Genomic DNA, 13,653 nt, shown 5'->3' with positions numbered 1-13,653 from the left:
TCCAGCGCGACGTTCAAGTTCTGACATTGTAATGGCTCGTAAGGACCGCTATCAGTAGGGAGAGCGGCAGCTCCACCACATGTAGGAGTGGTCCCCAGAACACACCAAGTTACCTCATATTGGTGAATAGCTATAGCTCCAACTGTATCTTTCGGCGGTTCACGCCAAGCCCTTTGGCCAATCTTGACAGCATACTATATGCAGTCCGAACGGACGCCCACCAAGATTAAAACGTCATCCTAAGCCAGGCGGGCTGAAGAAGTTCCCTCCTATCTGTCGTTTTAAGCCCCTATTGTAGTCAAGAATGGCGAAAGGACTATGTGCCTGGAAATAAATTAGATAGAAAAAAAGGTGTTCACTTAGCCATCGATAAGTCCTCCTCATCCCTCATCCACAAATCATGCGCCCAGCGCGACGTTCAAGTTCTGACATTGCAATGGCTTTTAAGGACCCCTATCAGTAGTGAGAGCGGCAGCTCCACCACTTGCAGGAGTGGTCCCCAGAACACACCAAGTTACCTCATATTGGTAAATAGCTCCAACTGTATCTTTTGGGGACAAACTGTAACCCCTTCCATTTCAAATGATCTGAAAATCCCACAAATATCCAAAGGCCTCAAAAACGGGGTACAAAAACCTTTCTTGTGGTGATTGAGTTCCAATCAAAATATTCCTGTTTTAGCCCTTTGCTAGTGGTAGGCTTATTATCCTGCTCATTAAAATAGTATGCACTCAATCCAGGAAGAATCCTCATGTCCACCAGAGAGTCACCATACATTTGACGCATGTGATGTGTAGTCCCTGGTTACAACCGAGACACACTATTTGAATTGAGCCAGAACTACCCTGGTCTTCACTTGGTAGCTATTTCATCGCCACAATAATCCTGTGAAAACTATTTAAACCTGCCATCTTGGTAGTTTTGTGGGTAAAGTCTCTGGAATTAATGGCAATTTTAAACACATTTAAATTTGTTTCTTCTTGCTTGACACTCAAATATTAATAAACTTCTTTCTTCTTGCTCTGACTGGTTCAAGGTGTATTTAATAAGGTGACCGCATCGGCGAATTGCTACAACAAAGCATCTTTTTTGGGAACTTGATATGTCAAAATTTGTGAACAGGGCGAAGAAAATTCAATTCGCCATGACATTTAAAATTTTAGGCAAATTTGCTTCGATGAATCAGAGCAAGAAGAAAGAAGTTTTTTAATTTTTGAGTGTCAAGCAAAAAACAAAACAAATTTAGAAATGTTCAAAATTCCCATTTAACTCCAGAGAAAACCATCAAGACGGCAGGTTTAAATAGTTTTCACTAGATTGTTGTAGCGGTAAACTAGCTACCAATAATGCATTTAACCTTCCAGGATAGACCAATTTCAATGGGGCTGGGATTGATTGACCAATTTCAATGGGGCTGGGATTGATTCTAACATCATAGACGTTTGTCTCTATTATTTATAACCAGGGCCCACACATCACATGTGTCAAGCGGATGACTCTCTGGCGTGCAGAGTCACTCCTTCTGAATTGAGTTCATACGAAGTTGATGGGCAGGATAATGAGCGTCCACTAGCAAAGTGCTCTCGGCACTGGATAGCTGTGTGCAGCACACAAGCTGGAACTTTGAGGTCCGATCTGTATGGTGTTCTTTGCTGTCACGAGAAGCTTAGCTGCGGGCGCATCCACAGGTTGTGGATAGTGGAATGCTCCATACGGAGTAGTCGCAACATCAGTCGCGGACAATCAGCGGTGTCGAGCGGAGAGTCTCAGTGAGAGGTTGGGCGGCTCCGGCTCTTGCTCAAATACTGAGTGCCTATGATGCTCGATATGACAGGGCGAGTTATTGACGCCTTTAAATAACCGCGGCGATCGGTCCTCTGTTGGATAGGAGAATGACGTTTTCATCGTGGTGTGTGGCCGTTCAGAGAGCATATAGTTTGATGCCAAGATTGGCCAAGGGGCTTGACGTACTCCCGAAAGATAATGTTGGTGCTATTCACCAATATGAGGTGATTTGGTGTGTTCAGGGGACCTCACCTAGATGGGGTGCATCTATCGCTCTCACTACTGATAGGGCTTATAACTAGCAATTGCAGTGTCAGGACTTTGAAAACGCGCCATAGGGGCTTGAAATGGCAGATTTGGGGGAACTTCTTCAGCCCGCCTGGCTCCCCATTATTGTCATGCATGTTGACTTTTTATCTTTTTCATTGCAATATCAGACATTGTACCGCCGTAAATTTAGTCTTTGTTCTTCAGCGCTTTTTAAATCTATTTCGGGGGCGATGCAATAAACCTAGGTTCCCCGAGTGAAGTTGATAGCGATTGAGGTTGTTAGACGCGTACCATTATATAACTTAAGTTTAAAAATTTTGAAGCTTAAATTTTTTTAAGGCGAATTCAAAAATGATTTGACATATCAAATTCCAATAGCTGTGCTGATGCGGCCACCTTATTAAATACGCCTTGCTCTGACTGGTTGAAGCAAATTTGCCGTAAATGTTAAATGTCACGGCGAATCGATTTTGTGTACAAATTTTGACATATCAAGTTCCCAAAAAAGATGTTTTGTTGTAGCAATTCGCGAATGCGACCACCTCATAAATACGCCTTGGAACTCATCATCTTTTCTTGTCCTCTTTGTGAGAATGCTTATTTCAATGGATTTTGCATGTACGAGAAATGTGAAATATTATATTTTTATACTAATTTCGTCATTCTGTTTGTAACTACTCGAAATATTCGTCTGAGACCCCATAAAGTATATATTGGGTTGCCCAAAAAGTAATTGCGGATTTTTTAAAAGAAAGTAAATGCATTTTTAATAAAACTTAGAATGAACATTAATCACATATACTTTTTTTACACTTTTTTTCTAAAGCAAGCTAAAAGTAACAGCTGATAACTGACAGAAGAAAAATGCAATTACAGAGTCACAAGCTGTGAAAAAATTTGTCAACGCCGACTATATGAAAAATCCGCAATTACTTTTTGGGCAACCCAATATATTCTTGATCGTCGCGACATTTTATGTCGATTTAGCCATGTCCGTCCGTCTGTTTGTCGAAAGCACGCTAACTTCCGAAGGAGCAAAGCTAGCCGCTTGAAATTTTGCACAAATACTTATTATTAGTGTAGGTCGGTTGGTATTGTAAATGGGCCATATCGGTCCATGTTTTGATATAGCTGCCATATAAACCGATCTTGGGTCTTGAATTCTTGAATTCTTGAGTCTCTAGAGTGCGCAATTCTTATCGGATTGAAATGAAATTTTGCACGATGTGTTTTGTTATAATATCCAACAACTGTGTCAAATCGGTCTATAACCTGATATAGCTGCCATATAAACCGATCTTGAATCTTGACTTCTTGAGCCTCTAGAGTGCGCAATTCTTATCGGATTGGAATGAAATTTTGCACTACGTGTTTTGTTATGATATTCTATAACTGTGCCAAGTATGGTTCAAATCAGTCAATAACCTGATATAGCTGTCATATAAACCGATCTTGGGTCCTGACTTCTTGAGCCTTTAGAGGGCGCAATTTTTATCCGATTGGAATGAAATTTTGCTCGTAGTATTTTGTACTGTGCCAAGTATGGTTCAAATCGGTTCATAATCTGATTTAGCTGTCATATAAACAGACCTGGGGACTTGACTTCTTGAGCTTCTAGAGGGCTCAATTCCTATCCGATTTGGCTGAATCGGTCTATAGCCCGATACAGCTCCCATATAAATCGATCTCTCTATATCACTTCTTGAGCCCCCAAAGGGTGCAATTCTTATTCGAATTGGCTGACCTTTTACACAGGTCTCCAACATATATTTTAATTTTGGTCCAAATCGGACCATATCTTGATATCGCTCTAATAGCAGAGCAAATCTTTTCTTATATCCTTTTTTTTTGCCTAAGAAGAGATGTCGGGAAAAGAACTCGACAAATGCGATCCATGGTGGAGGGTATATAAGATTCGGCCCGGCCGAACTTAGCACGCTTTTACTTGTTTTTTTTTTTTTTAACATTGCGTTAAAAAATTCGTTGTACTGTAAATTCAGCTGGAACCGACAAGTCTAATATGCATTGTCATATCCTAATTGGCGATCGTTGCGATGTGAAATAGACGGGTTTTAACTACTACGGAATTATTTATTTGTAGAACATATTCTATCCCGTTCCTTTTATTTCTGTTCATTTACGTTTTTTTTTATTGAAGGAAGAAATAAAAACTCAAATTAAACATTTTTAAGTTTTTTTTTATGATGTAATTATTACTTTCTAATTGGTCTACTAACTAAAAAGCAACAATTGATTTATTAACTATTGCAAATAAGAAAATCATATACATTTGTATTGAGAGAAAAAAAAATATGTATGATCAAAGCCATAGTCACATTGCAAGCGACAATGAAAATGATACTAGCACCGCTAAATTAATGTTGCAATACTAATGCATTCCGAAATGTTAACATTCGTCTTTTAACAGGTGGTCCTTCGCGGGCTCAATGGGAAGACGTAACTGGCTCGACCCCATTAACATTTGTCAACGATTGCGTCTCGTTCACCACCACCGTATCGGCTAGATTTTGGCTTATGGATTGTCGTAACATTAGTGAGGCCACAAAGATGGCTACAGAATTATACAAGTATGCAACATTTTATACAAATAAATAATAGTAAGACAAGTTCACTTAACATAACTCCCCTTCTCCCATATTGCATCTTAATAGGGAAGTCATTCATGTACCTTTCATAGCTAAATTTGTAGTGTTTGCAAAAAAAGTCGAACCATATGAAGCCCGCCTTCGAGTATTCTGCATGACCGATGATCGCGAAGATAAAACGCTCGAGAAAATGGAACTGTACACACAGGTGGCCAAGAGCCGTGATGTGGAAGTACTGGAGGGTAAGCCTCAGTACATCGAGATGGCCGGTAATTTGGTGCCGGTCACCAAATCGGGTGAACAGCTACAATTGCCATTTAAAGCATTCCGAGAAAATCGACTTCCATTTACGGTGCGTGTCAAAGATCAGCATGCTGATATTGTGGGGCGCACCCTCTTTATGAAGGAGCCGAAGGTAGCCAAAGGTGAACCGCCACAACAGCCCATTTGTATACTGAATATTGTATTGCCGGAAGCTGTCATACCTGACTCCGTGACAGCGTTCTCAGATAAGATTACACCCACGACATACCGCAGTTCCTTATTGAACTTTAGCAAGCACCAGAATGATCACTACATTGGGGACATACGGATTGTAGATCTTTCGAATCTCTTGGGCAAAGACTGGATACAATTGGCCACGGAGATCGGCATAACGACAGAGGAAATTGATGAGATAATCAACCAAAACACTGATAGCATTGCTCGCCAAGCTCAAAGTATGATTCGACTCTACAAAGATAAGCCGAACTATGATTTGCCATCCCTGGAACAGGCCCTTAAGAACATTGGCCGCGACGACATTATGAGCAAATGCAAGAGTGGCAGGCTGTCGCATTCGCGCGATTTTGACGACACTGACATTATGAAAAATTCAGAATCCGTAGAGGAGCTTGTCCGTCAAGAGAGTAAGTACATAAATCTTCTTAACAGCATATTACACCGCACATCTAAATCCATATATCTTTTACTGTCTTCATTAGGCAAGCGGATACAACAAATCCACGAACGAGAAGAGATTAAGTACTCAGCTGAGGAAAAGGAAATTGAAGAATCCGAATCCGACGAGGAGTGTGTCAAACGCTCCGTTGCTGAAAGGCGTGATAAAATCGTCAAACGACTATCTGTCGAACGGCAGATTCCGGCATCGTCCCAGAAGAAGGAAATTTCCCGTGAAATAACCGAAATTAAGCGCAAAAGTTTGATCGACGACAAAAAGGCCATTCATGAGTCGGAAATCCTGATGCAGCTGCCAGCTGATAATATAGTCAAGTCCGCCGTTGTTCCCGAACAAGTTATCAAAATGAAAATGGGAAAAATGGATTCAAGCGAAATAAGCAAAAGCGACTTCGACAAGGAGCTAACACACAAATTTAAAACATCTAGTCGCAGCTCCGAAGAAGAAGACGATTCGTCTAGCCTGCAGAAGCCTTTGAGCCACGAAGAGGTGGACAACTCGAAAATCGTTAAGGATATAAGCAGTGTCGAAGTGCCAGGCAAAATTATCGACTCCTTGAAGTTTGAAAAGCCTTCATTGGCCTCCGGTACCAAGCAACTAACACAAGACTTTTTAGCATTTGAAAAATATACACAATTGCCATCACAATCCACCACCACCGCAGTGCCTGAAAAATTCGTGGGAGAAACGAAAGAGAAGCCAGACGAAAGAAAAATGAGTGACCAAATAGTGGAAACAGCACAAGAAATTGTCAGCGACACTGTAGAAACTGCTTCAAAGAAAGTGGAAAGCATTATTTCAGCATTCGAAACGTCGAAGCCAGAGGAAACTGCAACGACATTTTCTAATGATATAAATGATACTGCGACGTACATACAGGATGCTATGTTAGTGGATAAAAAAGCTGCCGTCGATTCCCTAAGGTCTATGTCTGCAACCAAAGCTGATGAAACGCAGAAATTCATTTCATCCGAAAGTGAATCTGTAGGAGATAAAATAAAAGCATTCGCCCAACCCACGTTGGCGGAAGCCAAAGAAGATTTTGGCCAGGCGAAAGATGCCGTAGAGAAACAAACTCTGAGTGCCGTTAGTACTGTAAAAAGTGCTCCTGCCAATGTACAGGATCAAGTGACCAGCGGAGTAGGTAAATTGGGAGGCATGTTTGAAAGCATGAAGGATGCAATTGCATCAGAAGTAACTGACAAATCGAAGGCCATCGAATCAACTGCAGAAGATATCAGATCTGAAACCAAAGAAAAAATTGCCGACACTTCAGATTTTGTTGTCACTAAAACTCAAACTGTCGCTGAGTCTGTAGAGACGTTTGCACAAACGCCTAAAGTCGACGATAAGATCGATGAAGCAAAAACCATGCTTCAAACAAGAGCCAATAACATATCCGAAACTATAAAGTCGTATTCAGATAAAGCCGGAGCTGAGTTCGAAGACCTACAGTCGAAGATTGAGAAGCAACATGTTATTGCTGCTGACAAATTTGACGAAACTATAGCAGACTTTGAAGCTAAGAAGGTTACATATGAATTTCGTGGCTTAGAGCCCAAGGAGTCCTTAACCAAATCACCGCCTAACCAAATGGAAGAAGGAACAGGAGTCCCAGAGGCAGCACCCAGGAAATCTGTTGCAACATCTGAACATATGTTCGATGACTCAATTGGCAAACTAGAAGAAATGAAATCTATTGTGGCTGATGCAAGAAAATTAACTCAAGATTTCTTATCTATGGAACAAGAACCCCAACAGCCCATGCCTAGATCGGGTTTAAAGGAGGAAACGAAATCTTCCGAAAAGACTACAGTAGAGACAATAACATTCCCGCCAATTGTCGAGTCCACTATTTCGAAAACCAATGAAACACTATCATCTGTAAAGCAAGGCTTCGAAAAGCAACTGGACGGAGCTAAACAGATCATTGGCGATGGCATTGAAACTGCGGCGCCCATAACTAAACCTAAGATCACACCAACCACTGTCAGAAACCTTACACAGGACTTTCTAAGCTTTGAACAATCGGGTCCAATACACGTGCAAACCACCATCGCTACCGAAAAAACCACAGAACCCCATATTTCTTTGACAGATGCAGAATTTTGTAAATCGTTAGAGGACACCATTACCAAGAAGATGAGCGAAGGCTTGATCGAAATCTCCGAGGAAATTAAAATAAAAGGTACATAGATTACATTAAAATCCAAACATTTTCATTAAAATCCAAAAGATAAAGGACTTTATTCATAAAACTCAATGTAAATAGTTTTGAAATAGGTTTGTTTGACAGTTCTATACAGGAAATCTGTCACACAAACCTTTTTCAAACTACATTAAGTTTTGTGAATACGGCCGTATTTGTTTAAACTATGTCCGTTATATATTTCCTAGAATTGTGGTGCAAATCTTAAATCCATTAAAAAATGATATTAAGCTTGAATTTTTCGTTGAAAAGCCCACGCAAAATGTGAAAAACAAAAGCATTTTTTTATTTTGATATGTTTGGATTTATAACGATCCTGGCTTTTTATACCCTCCACCATAGGCATCATTCTGTTTGTAGCACCTCGAAATATGCGTCTAAAAACCCATAAAGACGTTGATCGTCATGTCATTTTAAGTCGATCTAGCCATGTCCGCCCGTCCGTCTGTCTGTCGAAAGCACACTAACTTTGGTATCATGATTCAAATCGGATCATAACCTGGTATAGCTGCCATATAAACCGATCTTGAATCTTCATCTTCTTGAGCCTCTAGAGGGCGCAATTCTTATCTGATTTGGCAGAAATTTTGTACAACGGCTTCTCCCGTGACTTTCAACATGCGTATCCTATATGGTCTGCATCGATCTATAGCTTGATACAGCTCCCATATAAACCGATTTCCCGATTTTACTTCTTGAGCCCCTACAAGGCGCAATTCTTATCCGAATGAACTGAAATATTACATAATGACTTCAATGTTTAACATTCAATTCATTTATGGTCCGTATTGGACAATAACTCGATAAAGCTCCAATAGCAAAACAGCTCTTATTCATTGTTCTTTGTTTGCCTAAAAAGAGATACCGCGCAAAGAACTCGACAAATGCGATCTATGGTGGAGGGTATATAAGATTCGGCCCGGCCGAACTTAGCACGCTCTTACTTGTTTTTTTATGAGCGGCGAACCTATCGACAAGTCATTACCATTATTACGTTGAGTGGTGCAATTCTTCTAATACAAGTTGTATCTCACGCCGTTGATGACGCAGAAAGGCAACGTTATATCAGCGCAAATGTTTGTTTGCCAATAATGCACACATTTCGAGAGTTGCACGCATCACAAAAACCCAACTCCATTCTCTCATTTTTCAACAATGTTATAATAATCTTGTATAACTTTACTTTTGTTGTTGTTGTAGCCACATGTCTATATGGGGAGGTGGCGATCCTCGTCCATAGGACCGATCGCCACATGCTGGCCATTGGTTACTTTAAGGCGTCAATAACCCGCCTTCTCATATCGAGCATCATAGACACTCAGTATTTGTGCAAGAGCCGGACGGCACCGGTAAACTCGTTCCGGTCCAAAGGTGGCGATTGGTTATTTAAAGGCGTCAATAACTCACCTTATAATATGGAGCATCGTAGGCAATCAGTATTTGTGCAAGAGCCGGTGCCGCTTGGCTTCTCACTGAGGCTCTCCGCTCGATACCGTGGATTGTCCGCGACTGGCGCTGCAGCTACTCCGTATGGAGCATTCCACTATCCGCAACCTGTGGACGCGTCCGGTAGCTCGCAGCTAAGCTTCTCGCGACAGCAATGAAAAGCTCACAGATCGGACCTCAATGTTCCAGCCTGTGCGATGCTCACAGCTATCCCGTGCCGGGCAATTCGGTCTATAACCTGATATAGCTGCTATATAAACCAATCTCCCGATTTGTCTTCTTGAGCCCTTACACGCCGCAATTTTTGTCCGATTTAGTTGAAATTTTGTGTGTAGTGTTTTGTTAAGTACGGTCCGAATCGGTGTATTACCTGATATAGCTCCCATATAAACCGATCTCCCGATTTGACTTCTTGAGCCCTTACAAGCCGCAATTTTTTATCGATTTGGCTGAAATTTTGCACGTGGTGTTTTGTTATGACTTGCAAGAACTGTGCCAAGTATGGTCCAAATCGGTCTATAACCTGATATACCTTCCATATAAACCGATCTCCCGACTTGACTTCCTGAACCCTTACAATCCGCAATTTTTGTCCGATTTGGCAGATAGTGTTCCGACACGACTTCCAACAACTGTACCAAATACGGTTCAAATCAGCTTCTAACCCGATGTAGTTCCCATGTAAGTTTTTAATGTTTGCTGGCTCGACAGAAGTGTGGTATGAAGAATAAAATAATGCCCTTCAACAAAATTTATTTTGTATAAATTTTTAGCAGAATCCATGGTGGTGGGTTCCCAAGATTCGGCCGGGCCAAACTTTAAATTTTAAATTGTTTTTTTTTTTTTTTTTTTTTTTTTGAAAAAATTCGATTTGTATTTTAGGCATTTATTTGGGCTCACATGCTTTGTATGACTCGTTTTTGTGGTAAACCAGTCGTTTTTTACCGATTAAATTGTAAAGGAGAAGCGAGTCGTTTTAAGAGCAGCATGATAACGACAGACGGACGGACAGACAGACACACGGACATCGTTAATTCGTCTTAGATTCTACACGATCAAGAATATATATAATTGGTAGGGTCGGAAATGGAAATGGATATACCCTCTATTCTATGTTACTAAGTACAAAATTTCCTATGAACATTTCGTTAGTCCGATTAAAGTTTAAGTTCAATGATAAGGGGCCTCCTTTTTTATGCCGAGTCCGAACGGCGTGGTGCATAGCGTCACCACTTTGTAGATACATTTTAACATGGCAGGACAAATGTAGCCAGCATCAGTAAGGGAAAACCACCGCTGAAAAATTTTCTGATGTTCAAGCCGGAGTTTGAACCCAGGCGTACGGCGTCATATGCGGACATGGTAACCTCTGCGCCACGGTGGCCTCCTATCCTATGGTAAGGAACAGGGGCAAACTTTTCACTCATCATTGAGTGCTATCTGATTCAAGTTTAAGCTCAATTATAAGAGGCCTCCTTTTTATAGTCGAGTCCGATTAGTACCAGACTAAAACATCTTGTGTCCAGATTTGCTTCGGTGGATGAAATGCTAGCCACGAAAGAGCTGGGGCGTTATGAGACAATGAATATTCAAAATGAGTATTTGGGGTTTTTTATGAAAAAATTCGCGCAGTATTTTATTTCGGTTTCGGTTTTTTTTTTCTTACAATTTGCCTTGTGAAATGCTTTATACAAAGCCACCATCGGCCAAAATTAAAAAAAAAATAAAAGACGAATATCTCCGAAAGCAAAAGAGATGCTAAAGAAAATTTGGGAACATTTTTTGGATTCACAAATGAAGATTTTACTACATTCAGGTTCCTTCTAAGAGGTCCCCCATCGATCTCCTATGACCTTTGCACATCATTTCATTAACACAGAAATATTTAAAAGAGAGATCGGTCACTATGGCTGCTATATTCAAATCTGGACCGATCTGTGCCATATTGCAGAAGTATGTTGAGGGGCTTAACTTAACTCACTGTCCCAAATTTCCACGACATCGGACAATAAATGCGCCTTTTATGGACCCAAAGCCTAAAATCGAGAGATCGGTCTATATGGTAGCTATGTCCAAATCTGGACCGATCTGGGCCAAATTAAAGAAGGATGTCGTGTGGCCAAACACACTCACTGTCCCAAATTTCAGCAAAATCGGATAATAAATGTGGCTTTTATGGGCCTAAGACCCTAAATCGGCCTAAGACCCTAAAATATGTCAGCTATATCCAAATCTGGACAGAACATGGCCAAATTAAGGAAGAATGTCGAAGCGCTTAATATTTACAACTCAATGTCCCAAATTTCAGCAAAATCGGATAATAAATGTGGCTTTTTTGGGCCTAAGACCCTAAATCGGCGGATCGGTCTATATGGCAGCTATATCCAAATCTGAACTGAACATGGCCAAATTAAGGAAGGATGTCGAAGGGCCTAACACAACTCACTGTCCCAAATTTCAGCAAAATCGGATGATAAATGTGACTTTTATGGGCCTAAAACCCTAATCCGATATAGCCCATCTTCGAACTTAACCTGCTTATGGACAAAAAAAAAAAAGAATCTGTGCAAAATTTAAGCTCAATATTTTTAAAGACTGTAGCGTGATTTCAACAGACAGGCGGACGGACATGGCTAGGTCGTCTTAGATTTTTACGCTGATCACGAATATCTACACTTTATAGGGTCGGAAATGGATATTTCGATGTGTTGCAATAGGGAATGACAAAATGAATATACCCCCATCCTTCGATGGTGGGTATAATAAAGTTGGATAGTAAGTTTGCTTCTCATGGTAAAATTTTAAAATGCAGTTGTTTTCCTGCTGCTTGCTCAAGTATCATATACGATTTTATACTTGTTCGTTATCCACCATAAGAAATATTCCACACAACCTAAAACGTATCTAATTTCTTGCTTTCTATTGTATTTTTCTCTTATTTTCTCCAGAGAGCGATATTCCTCATTCGCAAACACCACCACCAACGCCAATCGATGCCAAGCAGGATAAGCCAGAATGTGCCGAAGGAGTACAAAAACCAACAATGGACGAAGGTGAACATAAGTAAAATTCATTTTTGTGTGACACCCACCATTAGCAAAAATATCTACAACTTATAAACAAAATTAAGGGAATTCGCGATGACACACATGCTTCACCTCTTTGCATTGAAGAGGGTCGTATCGTTGTTGAAATTTACATTGTTTTAAATTTTACAATAGCAGTATTCGTGATAAGCGGACGGGAGGGCGAGCGGCCAACGCTACGTTGCCGATGAAGTACACTCACGCATTGTGAACTCCTTAATTGTTGCCACGCAAATCGAGATAATTGTGAATAATAAAGTATCGAAATAAATAATCAATCAATCGATGTAAACAATTGTTCACAATTTTTTTAATTGCCTCACTTATCGATCGATTCTCTAACACACATACCATATAACCCACCATAAGAAACTAACAAACCTAACATGCAGGGGTCTTCGAGAGATTGGATAAAACTTTACACACTCACATTTCGATTTGACCGAACCGGATTTTCAAAAGTATGTATGCTTAGGTATATGCGATAAGGCCGAATCTTGAAGGCCTACTGCCATTCTTTCTGCCGGATGGGATCATTTTCACAATCCATTAGCGCTTGAAAAAAGCTTGGTAATCCACTTAGTATTTATTTTGACACGATTGGCACTAATCTCTGGCTTTGGTACAGAGCGAAAGGAAAGTGAACGAAAAAACAACCGGCCATAGGTTTGGCAGTGGCAGTCTGCAATCAGACGCACTTCTCACTTACAGTTGAAGCAGTCAGATCGCTAACAGCAGCTTGCGAGTATTCGCACCCACTAATTCAGACAAGTCTTTAAAGAAGTTAGAACCAAAAGTGGAACTTCTTCTTCGAGTTGGTGCAGATCAGGCACACAGCAGATGTTCTAGTGTTTCTCTTCCTCGGCTTCTTTACAGCTTCCGAAGAAATCGTTACTTGCAACCTTTAGTGTGTCAATGACCCGTCGTGATGAAGACGATATAAATGAGACTTCTGTTCTAGATGGACACCGACAGCACGGCGCACATAGTGGGAATTTAACTCTCAAAATGGCGCTTAATTGATTTGTTTCTATCTCCGATACAGGGATATATTTTTGGTTCGTGATAAAGTGGACAAAATTCGATGACGATATCCGAAAATCTGCCAATATTTATCGATAACTTTGATCCTAGGTTTGCTCCAAAATTAAACTTTTTTAAAAATTTCTTTGAAACTGAACAAAACGGAAAATCGTATGAACTAAACTAAAGAAGTAGTCACACAATCCTTCTAAGGTTGTTTAACCTGTGAGGCTTATGCTCTATGTGCTACGAATTGCTACCGTTTTAGTT

At 40.5% G+C, this 13,653-nt stretch overlaps 1 protein-coding gene across 1 annotated transcript in view; it reads left to right on the top strand.

Annotated features, from left to right (window-relative positions):
• The window catches only part of LOC106087780 (ankyrin-3), a 202,317-nt gene extending 189,662 nt beyond the window's left edge, over positions 1-12,655 (top strand). Inside the window, exons 13-16 of the mRNA XM_059364700.1 lie at positions 4,484-4,643; positions 4,728-5,569; positions 5,645-7,807; positions 12,223-12,655. Coding sequence (XP_059220683.1) covers positions 4,484-4,643; positions 4,728-5,569; positions 5,645-7,807; positions 12,223-12,341 — 3,284 coding nt within the window. The 3' untranslated portion in view covers positions 12,342-12,655. The remainder of the gene's footprint in view (positions 1-4,483; positions 4,644-4,727; positions 5,570-5,644; positions 7,808-12,222) is intronic.
• The last annotated feature ends 998 nt before the right edge of the window (positions 12,656-13,653 follow it).

Source organism: Stomoxys calcitrans, chromosome 1, assembly GCF_963082655.1.
Source record: "Stomoxys calcitrans chromosome 1, idStoCalc2.1, whole genome shotgun sequence".
NCBI lineage: Eukaryota > Metazoa > Arthropoda > Insecta > Diptera > Muscidae > Stomoxys > Stomoxys calcitrans.
Note: the sequence above shows the minus strand (reverse complement) of the source record. Positions and strands in the feature narration are given on the sequence as shown.